The sequence below is a fragment of the Penaeus monodon genome, chromosome 39, assembly GCF_015228065.2.
Source record: "Penaeus monodon isolate SGIC_2016 chromosome 39, NSTDA_Pmon_1, whole genome shotgun sequence".
Classification (NCBI taxonomy): Eukaryota; Metazoa; Arthropoda; class Malacostraca; order Decapoda; family Penaeidae; genus Penaeus; species Penaeus monodon.
The window spans coordinates 33,375,083-33,387,582 of NC_051424.1; the positions used below are offsets into that span (position 1 = coordinate 33,375,083).

The 12,500-nt window shown below is 40.1% G+C and overlaps 2 protein-coding genes across 2 annotated transcripts in view; both read right to left on the reverse strand.

The window, feature by feature from the left end:
- LOC119597610 overlaps positions 1 to 12,500 on the reverse strand; it is a 19,153-nt gene that overhangs the window by 2,068 nt on the left and 4,585 nt on the right. The window contains 3 exon segments of the mRNA XM_037947202.1: positions 135 to 272; positions 4,232 to 5,870; positions 5,872 to 6,957. Coding sequence (XP_037803130.1) covers positions 135 to 272; positions 4,232 to 5,870; positions 5,872 to 6,957 — 2,863 coding nt within the window.
- Positions 12,169 to 12,500, reverse strand: part of LOC119597611 — a 5,492-nt gene continuing 5,160 nt past the window's right edge. Inside the window, exon 2 of the mRNA XM_037947203.1 lies at positions 12,169 to 12,500. This exon is cut by the window's right edge and continues 1,833 nt beyond it. Within this exon, the coding sequence (XP_037803131.1) occupies positions 12,325 to 12,500 (176 nt within the window). The 3' untranslated portion in view covers positions 12,169 to 12,324.

The window sequence follows — 12,500 nt, forward strand, 5'->3', positions numbered from 1 at the left end:
CATTCTTTAGTGAATTCTACGTTCTCGTCTTGATAATACAGATAAAGCCATTCCTGCTACTGCTAGCTTTGCTCCTACATATATAATGCATGAATGACTATTTCCTTTAACGTTAACAGGTGACGAACTCCCACCTAAATGCTGCAGCTTCTCCAGGTGAGGAAGGCTTGCTGCCAGGGCCCTGAAGCCTTCCCCGTCCGTCTCCACGTTCAGCTTCCTCAGGATGCTGGGCAGGAGGCGCACCTCGGCGGCTGTCAGTTGACCTTTGAAGTCTGTATCATTTGTTAAGTTAGTGAAAATCATCATCATCTTATCTTTAACATAGACACGTGATTAAAGGTAGTAGCATTATATATGGACTTACCCTAATTACTGGAAAGACATTTCTGTGTAAGAAAATATTCTATTTCAAGGCCTTAAGGTGAAGTAAGCACGAGATATGCAAGGATATATTATTCCCAGTGAGGTTTTCCACCATTCCGCCCTCTCGCATCAGTAAGTCCCCGTGCTAATTACTGCTGTCTCCAGCCACTGGCACAATAGTGTGGAAAGTGGTGGACCCCAAGGGTAAGGTGTCACTGGGAGTGAGATGATGCCCCTTCTCCCGAAGATGAGAGACGATATGCATTTCTTATATACATATATAGAGAGATAAATAAAGATATAGATAAATATTTGTTCATAAATATGCATCATGCGTATAACGTGATTTCATTACGAGCCTAGATTTTCCTACTTCTTGTACAGTTGCAGAACATCTGGCAGCCACTTCGATGTACACATAGCGCAAATAGTACTTTTATGAACGAGGCGAAATCCCAAGGCTGATTGTAACAAAGAGTGTGATTAGTAGAACATAAATGACCAATAAGTGTATTAGTATTTATTTTTGGGAACTACGTAAGCCATTTTCTTTTCTTCACACAAGTGATAAAAAAATATGTAATATCAATTATCGTTGACTTTGTAGTGGGATACTTTTCAAATACGATTTCCTGGAATTATTTCTCGAAATGGCAGCATTAATGGAGGTTAGGCGGTATTTCCCCCTTCTTTCAATTATAGCTGCATGTTTCTTGAAACGATAACACTTCATTCTTTAAATATCTATGTACGGCAGCTATATCAAATAAAAATCCTCAAAGTCGCCGATACTTTTGTAAATGATTCTTTTAGCTGCACCATCTAGTAGCGGCTAATCAAACTACTGAAGTGAGTTTCTTTTTCGCCAGAACCAAACACTAAAACAATGATTCAATAAACAAAAAACATGCTACTTTTTTCTATTATTGAACATTAACTGAACGCAAAACCGCAGTAGGGCTACAATGAGTATATAGATATTCTATCACTGTGTGTGTGTGTGTGTGTGTGTGTGTGTGTGTGTGTGTGTGTGTGTGTGTGTGTGTGTGTGTGTGTGTGTGTGTGTGTGTGTGTGTGTGTGTTGTGTGTGTGTGTGTTGGCGCAATGTCTATAGATACACAAGTCAGTATTTGGTGATTAGTAACGTAACAGTGTGTATGATTCTTTTCAATTATCCTGATCATAGTTTCGCTATTGGTATTGCAGAAGTCGTGGAGCTTCTCTGAGGAGTCGCATGAAATCGGCTGAGCGAGAAAATACACGTTCGCTTGTTTCAGCTCCAGATACTTCTAGCTGAGTGGCTTCAAGGAGGGTGAATAACAAGTCTAAAAACTTACTCCCAGTACATGTGCTGTGTAAAATCTGATATTTGAAAGAAAAATCTTGCTCATTCTGACAAATTAGGAATTCAGTCTAGCTTTCTACTTTGATCTGACATGCATGCAATTCATTTTGTCCTTGTATATGTCAGTGCATGTCAAAGCAAGAAAGGAAATATACGTCATTTTATATGGCGTCATAATGGCATATGTGAAAAGATGAATACGAGGCTGTCAAGCTGACACCTTTTTCAAAATGGACGAAAGTAATCTGAAACTGCAAATAGAGGCGCATCACTGGGATAAGGGAAAGTATTTTCTCTCCCAGAAAAAAAAAACCAGAGCCGGGTATCTCCCGTTCGATGGTATATAAGTGAAATAGGTGGGAGGGGGACGGCACCCTAAACGACCGCCCTCGTTCCGGATGCAATCAACCTACAGCTCCCACTAACAAGCGACACGGTGACTACATGCAGATGGGATTCAAAACTTATCAAATAGTGGTTGAAAAAACGACATTGCCTACATCGCCTCCAGATGACCCGGTAGTATGTGGAGAGCGCACGGGAATCTCCATTGCTGGAAGAGAGATAACAGGTGGAAATATCATTAACTTTTTTCAGTTTGTTCAAAGATTAATTCAGTGCAAATTTTGACATAGCTGTGTGTTTGTACATGATAATATCCTATACGTCATATCTGATCTACCATTGTTTGTTTTTCAGATGTGGCAGACGAACTATCTATGAAACGGCGGAGTGGCCATGTGACTCCTAATATGTGGGGATGGATTTTCATGCATGGTGTTGGTGAACTCCCCAGAGATTCAATTTAGGCAAATATTTTGAATTGTTAAAATAAATAATCTTCCCATCAGTACGCTGCTCTGCCTTGGCCCTTCCCCGAAAAAAAATCATATTCGTGCAGGATAACTACCCAATATACACGTCAAGGGCAGTTACGAAGTGGTTCGGTGACATATATATATATATATATATATATATATATATATATCTATATATATATATATATATATATATATATATATATATATATATGTATGTATGTGGGGCCGCGTGTGCGAATGGTTAGAGCGTCGGACTCAGACTGTCACGACGGCATTGAGTTCGAGGGTTCGAGTACCGGTCGGCGCGTTGTTCCTTTGGCAAGGAACTTCACTCGATTGCCTACCTAGCATGGGTGCAAGCACCCAAGTCAGTGCTGGTCCCAAGCCTGGATAGAATAGAGAGAATGATTACCTAAAAGGTAACACCGGCACTCTCCGTGAAAGAACTGGAACCTACACGTACTCACTCCAAAAGCATCACAACATGAAAACTACAATTACGTATCATGCTGTGACCACGGCGGCTCAAACATGAACCTACCGTTACAAAAAAAAAAAATGTATGTATCTATGTATGTATGTATGTATTAATATATATATATATATATATAATAATACTAATGCTATATATACACATATATATATATATACATATATAGTTGTCCTCTACATACTATATTGCGCGAGAAATGGTATAACCATGTTCTAAGAAATGTTAACTATTTTATATTTACGCGAGATGTTATGATTAAACCATGGTTCAAAAATGTTAACTATTTTTATATTTTACGCGAGAAATGTGTATGGACTATAAAACCAATGGTTCTACAGAAAATGTTAACAACTTCAGTTCCGCAGCACGCACACATACATACAGTCATCCATGTATTCATTGTTTTACCTACTGTTTTACCTTCAGTTAATGTTCTAAAATAGCATATTTCCTGTTTAGATCAATGTATGGGGTCATACACACAGCACATGTATTGGGCATAAGTTGATATTCACCGTCTTTGGAACCACCCATCTAATAGTTCAATCATATATATATTCATTGTATCTCTACTGCGGTTTTGCGTTCAGTTAATGTTTTATAATGAAGAATATGATGTAGCATGTTTTCTGTTACTATAATCAGTGTTTGGCGGCGAAACGAGAAAAAAAAATCATTAGTTTGGTTAGCGGCAACTTTATGGTATAGCCACGTCCTAAGAGAAGCATTTACAAAGCAATTTTGCAAAGATTTTATTTTATTCAGCTGACATACATTGATATCCAAAGAATGAAACATTTTCAAGGTTCAAAAAATATGCCGCTATAATTGAAAATTGTTTTGAAAGAAAGGGATATACCGCCTCACCTCCATAGATGTTACCATTTCAATAAACAAACAATTCCAAGAAATCGCATTTTATAAAATATTTCACTACAAAATCAATGATAACTAATACTACATGTTTTGCTATCATTCGTGTAAAGAAAACGAAAGATGAAATGGCTTAGTTTCCAAAAACAGATACTAATACACTTATTGGTTATTTATATTCTACTAATCACACTCTTTGTTACAAATAACCTAGGGTTTTTGCCTCATTCATAAAATTACTATTCATGTTATGTTTATATCGAAGTGGCTGCCAAATGTACAAAAGTGGGACCTAGCAAGTGCACTGAAATATAATTCCGCAACAGCACAACTCACCTAGGATCTGAAGTCTCTGTAGAAGTTGGAGCCTCGTGGCTAAAGCCCGCACTCCCTCCCCGTCAGACTTGGTTATCAGCTCTTCCAGGCTCTCAGGAAGAAGCTGCATCCCGACCGCTGTCAATTCACCTTCAAACTTGGTCAGCCGACAAACACTTCCTGGGCCTGTGATTGCCCGTAGACATGCTTCAGAAAACTGAATAGAACTCTTTACATCATTTAAAATGAGTATGAGTTCAATGTTCTGGCTGGACAATGCCTCCAGACCAGAGACTTGCCAGCTTGGTGGCAACTCTTCTGTGTCTTTACTCATGAAGACTTCCACGCAGGAAGGCCTGACATAGTCAAACAAAGCTACGAAGCCAGGCAGATACTCCCCTCGAGTCATTAGTGTGTCACTGTTTTTCAGCACTTTGGCAGCTGCTTCTAAGATACTGGCATGTTGTCCCGAAGCCATCACCGTCTCACAGATCCTGTGGCAGCTGTTCTTACTGATCAGATGAGATTGATCACTGTATAAAATGAAGCTGATGATAGCAGAGGCAAACCTATCCAGAAAGTTCTCTTGTGACAATGAGAAAATACGTGCCATATTAAAAACGATTTCCATTAGATATTCCGATATGTCTCCTACTATATTTCGCCATACCAGTTCTTGTGCCTCTTCAATATTGTCTGCATAAATCTGTAGAATAGGATTTTTGGTGTACATAAAGGTTACGACTTCTTCCTCAGTTGGCAGTCCTGGCATGCCAAGCTTTTTCTTCTTCTCGGCATCAGTTAGGAAAGCAAAATCCAACAACCCTGTCATGTCTGGCAATGAGTGGGACATCTTTGATAACTGTGAGGCAATATGACCTGCAGCCCAGTGTTCTTGAAATCGATTGTGTGGAAAGGACCACACTTGGACGATAAACAGACCTTGTCTAAATTTCTTTGAGACGAGAAATCCTGAGAGAATTTCTTTGTATGGTAGATTTAGTTCATTACACTTTGCCTTCAAATCCTCCACTGTCTCTGAAAGCAAGTCATGTTCGCGTTTCTTCAGACATCGTAGAGCAACTCCTTTCTGGAACTCATGATACTCTCGAACTTTGCCCAGAGTAACACCAATGCCCTTAGCTGCCACCCTCTCCTTGACTTTTTTTATCATGAGGGATGTTATGTCTTGATAGACATCAGGTGAGCTCTCATCTGGAGCCTCAACGTCGCGTATGGTCAACAGTGTCAGAGTTAGAGGAACGTCCAAATCTCCCTTTTCCGTTTTCAAGTCCCCGAGATTTCTAATGATTTTCTCTTTCAGATCATCTCTTCGCACTGGATCATGTACAAGAGCAGTTAGAGTGTTTTCAACAAAGTAAGAACGATTTTTCCTTTCAATGCCTTTGATTTCGATGTTCATTACTTGCTTCTTATTCTTCATTATCTGAGTCAGCTCTCTCTGACAGCTCGGTCTAGTGGTTATCACGATACGCATGTTTCTTCGGTAGCTTATGAGATCAGTTATGAGCTCCTTTGCCTTTTTGCTCACTTCATCATAACCATCCAGAAGGACTACAACGTGCATAGCCTGAAATAGATCTGCAAAAATTTCAGTAGTAAGTCCAGACTCCTGAAATGTACTGCAAAGGGCACTCTTGAAGCATGTCTTTCCAGGTGGTAATGGTGGACCCTCTTAGCTGTAGGTACAGCAGAGGAGAAACATCTTGAAGTCCTTTGATTTGCGAGGGATCTCTCACCCACATCTCCAGCATGTGCTTCAGCAGCGTGGTCTTCCCAATTCCTCCTTCGCCTGATATTATGATCACTTCAGGCAGGCGATTGTATACATCTGTGATTTGCAACAGATTCTCATGAGATATGTCCTGAGGCTGGTGTAGCCGTTGTTGAGATGGTGACAGAGTTGAGGTATCCTCTTTGATTACCAGGTTAGTAAAGTTCACACTCGGTCGGATTTTCAGATCTGGATACAGCCACTGTGCAAGAGTCACATCCCACAGTTGCGGGTAGAGAACACGCAACTCCCGCTCACTCGCCTCCTTTATCTTGTTTTGAAGTGCTTTTTGGAAGACTTGAATTTCTTGTTGTAGTTGTGGGAACTTGTCTAGGTCTGAAGCCTGAAGAGGCTCTCTAACCTTTTTTAAGAGATCCTGAAAGTTTTGCTTGATCTCCCAAACCTGATCACGGAAAACATGAGGACGTATTCCACATCTGTTCCCGGCCAGTCTAAGAATCCTAGAGAACAAGCATTTAAGTTTTCTCAACTCTTTCATAAGCTCTTGGTCCGACATCTGCCGGACGTCATTTGTGTGTGCAATATCGTTACGTTTTATTTTCACCTTGTGCAGGAGATGTTCCAGAGGCTGGCCTGTGGGAGGGGAGGCCCAGGCAGGGTCGCTCGGGCCAGCCAGTCCGCACATCAGTTGGAGAACAATGTACAGCAGTGAGATGTCATACTCCTTAAATGGGACACCTCTCTCTAACAGATGTCTTTGTTCGCTGTTGAACTTGCGCTTGTAGTCAGCTTTGGAGTGCCCTAGACTGAGAAAATAGGTCTTTACACATGGCCCGCCTTGGTACATCCACTCCACCGCCTGCACCAGCACTGCACGGCCCTTGGTGATCACAGCCACCTGGTAGCGGAAGCCATTCACAGTGTGTCTCGTGAGCATTGCTGTTCTGGATCTCGTTGCCATCTCAGTGCTTTCCCTGAGCCACGTCTTCGCCTATATGCATCAGATGATAAAATTTAGATTTTCAAACAGAATTACTTTTAATGTAGTATAATTGAGTATTACATTATCGTTGTATTTCATTTCTTGTAGATCTTTCAGATTCTGTAAAAAAAAAAAAAAAAAAAAAAAAAAAAAAATATATATATATATATATATATATATATATATATATATATATATATATATATATATATATATATATATATATATTACATATATATATATATATTATATCTATATATGTATATATATAGAATATATTGTTATTAGTCAAAAAGAGGACTGTTTAATCGGGTCTGTAAAGTATATAAAGTATTAATCATTTTGTTTATGCCACGACTTTAGATGTACATAAGCACGCAATCTAGGCTCTCGAATATGCAGCCGTTTTTCTTACTAACGTATATGTGATCAGACATTTAAACACCTCGATCTTTGTTCCTTCAAACGCGATCTTTTGCACATTACAACACGCCCTTCCATCTCCCTCTTCCTTTTATGTGGGCGCTTCCAAACTCTGCCTTGACTCTGATGAATCATTCTAGAGCTATAGGGCTTAGTTCTTGGTCCAGGAATAATTAAAAGATAATAATGATGGTGATAATAATAGTAATCGTACTGATTATCAATTAACAATAACAGCCATGATAAGCATATCACTACTTCTTCAGCTCAATCCCGTCTTTATCCGGGGTCGCTCTTTCTGGATAGGCATCCCTGCCTATCAAAATACTCTTCGCCAGTTATTCCCTTCTCTCTCCGCCTCCTCCTTGGTCTTCCTCTTTTCCTTCCCCCTTCTCCCCCCATTTCAAGCACTCGTTTTCCCACATATTCCTCCTCTCTCCCCATTACACGACCGTGCCATTTTAACCTTTCCCGTATTTTCCTTGATATTTTCCTTAACATTGTCATATGTTAAGCACGTGATCTATGCCCATCTTTAGACCACTGTAGGAGATGACAGGCAGACTCCCTGCGGGGAGCCAAGGAGCAACACCTCGCTCCTTGGGGCAGCCGCACTCCATCGTACTATATAATAAAAGGAGTCAAGACACCTTGGTCGTCTACCTTACACCCTAAGCTCGCCACCTACCATACTCTTGTAGGGACCATCATTCCGGCTCTTACAGTGTGTGTGTGTGTGTGTGTGTGTGTGTGTGTGTGTGTGTGTGTGTGTGTGTGTGTGTGTGTGTGTGTGTGTGTGTGTGTGTGTGTGTGTGTGTGTGTGTGTGGGTGTGTGTGTGTGGGTGGGTGTGGGTGTGGTGTGGGTGTGGGTGTGGTGTGGTGTGGTGTGGGTGTGGGCGGGTGGGTGTATGTGTATGGATGGATGTGGGTGTGTGGGTATCGGTGTGTGTGGGGGGGGTGGGGGGGGGGGGTGGAGCGTGTGTGCCTGCGTACGTACGTGGGTCCAGGTGTTCATTTTCATAGACATATATGAAGAAAAACAAGAATATAAGAAATGGAAATACCTGACGACTATCCGTTGCCATGGAAACTCAAGCGGCGTATGTGCTGGTGGCTTCTGTGCTAGAAATCATTAATAATTGTTTCTAAATAATGCTTAGGCGAGTTTAGTACATCCATTCCCTAGAAGCACAACTGAAGTTATTAACCCGCTTCATGAGTTCCCTGAGACAAGTACAAGAGATGTAGAAACAGAATGATAAAAAAAATCGTATGCTTCATTTACCCATGTAAATGAGTCATTACCCACGTAAGGAATGGTATTCCTTATTTATTTGATTGGGAATATGATGTTTATTTTCCAATTTTAGTACGGAGTCTTGTATATGTTATATTATATTTTTTAAACAAATGAATTGGCAAATCACTGCAAAATATATATATATATATATATATATATATATATATATATATATATATATATATATATATATATATATATATATATATATTTTTTTTTTTTTTTTTTTTTTTTTTTTTTTTTTACATATATATAATAGTTTACCCTAACAAGTATCGATTCGCATTCTTAATACATTCTCTTTTAGTTAAAGGTATACTATTATATTCACTACCATCTTTTCATATTATAATTATACAATCGATAGTCTAACGAAAAAATAAACAAATATTGCTTTTGTTATCGAAAAAAAAAATTTAGGTTTTTGGAGAACAATTACGTCATCTTCCCTCAGAAAAGATGGTTTCTCTGGGAAGAGGGAAGGAGGCCGAAGGAGGAGAAAGAGGAGGAAGAGGACAGGTGAAGAATGACCCGAGGATGGAGGAACCCCAGTAGGAGAATTTGATCAGTATTGTACCTACACGCGCTCTATTGGCGTGTAATGTTAGGGTGAATGTTTCAAGTCTTTTCTTTCTGATAATACCAATACCTCTGCAGCTTAAGATAGATCAAGTACCATTTACCTTTGATTATTGTGGATTTTCAGTTAAAACGTCTGAAGTAGTGCCCGTTCTTAATGAAATCGCGTGGCCAAAAGTTGAGGGAAATTAGAAGAAAAAAAAATTCTTAAGCGTGGCCGCTGCTCCCTGCATTTCACTTTCCACACCAACTCACCTGAAGCTCTGAGACTCTGCAGAAGCCGAATCCGCATTGCTTCTTTCCTCCCGCCGAAGAGCCCTTAAGTTTCTCTCTCTCTCTCTCTCTCTCTCACTCTCTCTCTCTCTCTAAGTGTGGTACCAAGGCACCTACAGTGCTTATGGCGAATTAGAACTAGGCACTCCACAAGGGGGGGTACTGTCCCCTACACTGTTTAATATACTTATGCACTCTCTCTGCAAACTTAACGATGAGTTAGGAAACCTATGCAGTATCACATCATATGCTGATGACATTCTTATTCAGGTATTTGATAGGGGGATTACATTCTACGGAGGTTTAGCAAAAAGTGTGCTTCCCTCGGACTCATAATCAACCCAATCAAAACTAAGTATACTTCGAGATCTCGTAAACTACCTTACATTCCAAGGTTAGGAGGACAAACTATTGCCAGAACTGACACCTATAAATATCTTGGTGTTATGGTGACTGCTCCCCACCTCATGTCCCGTAGTTCTCGCTTTACCAAGGATATTGTTCAAAACATCAAGGAACATTGCCTTGAGCATTTAAAACCATTGCGCTACATAAGTAACAGATATATAGGTGCCTCCCTGGGAGTCCTAAGGTTGATGTATATCTCCCTTGTTAGGTCCATGATAGACTATGCAATCCCAGTTCTTAGTATGTTTCCACCAAGTGCCCTCAAACCCCTTAAAGTTTTACAGAACAAGGCCATGGGAATTATACTTGGATGCCCACTGACTGACAAAGTTCTCGTCATGAGGAAAGAGTTAGACCTCCCCTTTATTCACAGTCGCGTCATCCAAGTTAACACCATACTCGGCATCAGACTCCTGCAGATTCTATCCAGACCACAAATCTCCAATATTCTCTCAAACGAGATAAATTACAGAATTAGGCATACCCGACCTCGATACTCCAATCTCATACATTCCAACTTAGAATGGAAAACTAAAACTGCTCATACTATTATGTTCTTCAATGTATGGAACAACGAAGCTATTAACATTCCAGAAACAGTACTTACTGCTCCTTGGCACAGAACTCATGTACATGCTTATATTGATAAAATAACAGGGCCCAAATCCACTGCTTCAAAAACGGAACTAAAAGCCCATTACTTGAAATATATAGATGACATACTACATCCCCCTCATTGCACGCCCCCACTTGCAATCTACTGTGATGCCTCCATTGGTCCTCATGGAGCAGCAGGGATTGGTGTACTAATTCCTGATATAGTTTTTGAAGAAAGTGTGTGTATTTCCAACTGGACAAGCACAACTGATGCCGAGTCAGTAGCCATATATCATGCCATTAAGAAAGGTAGTGAACAACAGCGACACCTGGCTGTCTTTACTGACAGCCAGGGCGCTCTCCATAGGCTCACTGCATTTAATGCAGAAAACATGGTAACTAGAAATATCCTTCACGAAATTTCTAAACTATCAGAACAGGGTATCCAAGTGTCACTATACTGGATACCCTCTCATATAGGAATATCATTGTGTGACAGGGCTGATCGTTTAGCCAGATTAGCACTTTCCCATGAAGATCCATATTATGTAGTGCCGCTATCTCTCAACCAAATGAAAAAACGTGTTATTAGCTGTCTTCGAGATTATGAGGGTCAGGTATGGACCACTGAGAAGATGAAAAAAGATGGACATGGTACTATTTGGCATTACGAGAGTATTGCTGGGACATCAGATATAGACAAACCCTATAAAGTCTATCATGGACTGTCTAGGAGACAGCAGGTTACTTTGACTAGACTACGCATAGGATATCAGTACACTATACAATATGTACAGGATGCAGTTTTGGAGGCAAAACCAGTTTCATATCACCACTGCAAACTTTGCAAGGCGCCCAAGTCGCATAATCTTACCCATTACTTACTCTGTTGCACAAAAACTGCATCCTATCGATCAAATAGTACTGTTCACAGATTAGCACTTGTTGATTATATTAACTTTATTATAGACACTAGTCTTGTCTTTGACATGATTAGTGATATAAAAGTTTTTTTACCAGCCTAATGATATTTTTATATAGTGATAATAGCACAGCCCATCAGGCATGTATATAACAATAATGTTTGACTAATAGCCCTCTACACAATAGAAGCACAGCCAGTTGGATAGATACTTTGGTATCTTACCCTGGCTTTTTGCAGGGCATGTACACTGTTCTGTAAATAAATGTTATCAAATCAAATCAAATCTCTCTCTCTGCTCTCTGGATATTTCGGACACAGTTGCATCTCTGCGATCCCAAAAGTCACCTTCTGATTTTCGGCTGCGAAAGACTACTTGAGCGAGTCCGGTATGAGCACACTTTGGGAAAAGACAGCGGAGTATTTTCTAGATCTCTTGCCTTCGCTATGTGTCCAAGTCTGGGATTCCTTTCGTTCATTCTGACAGTCGGAAGCGTGGAGGACTGACTCTGTAGTGTTTGTTTGTTTGAGAATGTCGAATGTGTTGGGCATTTCCAATACTGCGGCTGTTGCAATGAAATTCTCGTGACCTGACAAAATGAGTATCTGCTTTTGTAAGTAGTTGGGATAATAACTGTCCTTGACCTAAGCATGGTAGCTCGTAATATAGCAAAAGTTATAATTAATGCGGTCTTGAGAATTTTCAATAAAAATTCCATTTCATTTAGCAGGCACAGATAACTTTGGTTTCACATGCTCTTTTATTCAATGTCCTTTTACACATATAATACACTATTTTTGCAAACATCTTTAACAACTGTATTGATAGCATAACTATTAACTACACGATGATGTGTGGCACAAACAGTGCTTATTAAGACTTTTTCGAAATGAGAAACCCCGACAGCATTTCCCTGTGTGGTAAGTTGAGACTGTTGCACTTTGCTTTTAGTTGTTCTATGCCCTCTGCTCTTCGGTCACTTCCCAGCCTCTTCACACCCCAGGGAGCGACTGTCTTCTGGAACTCGTGGTACTCTTGGATCTTCTCAC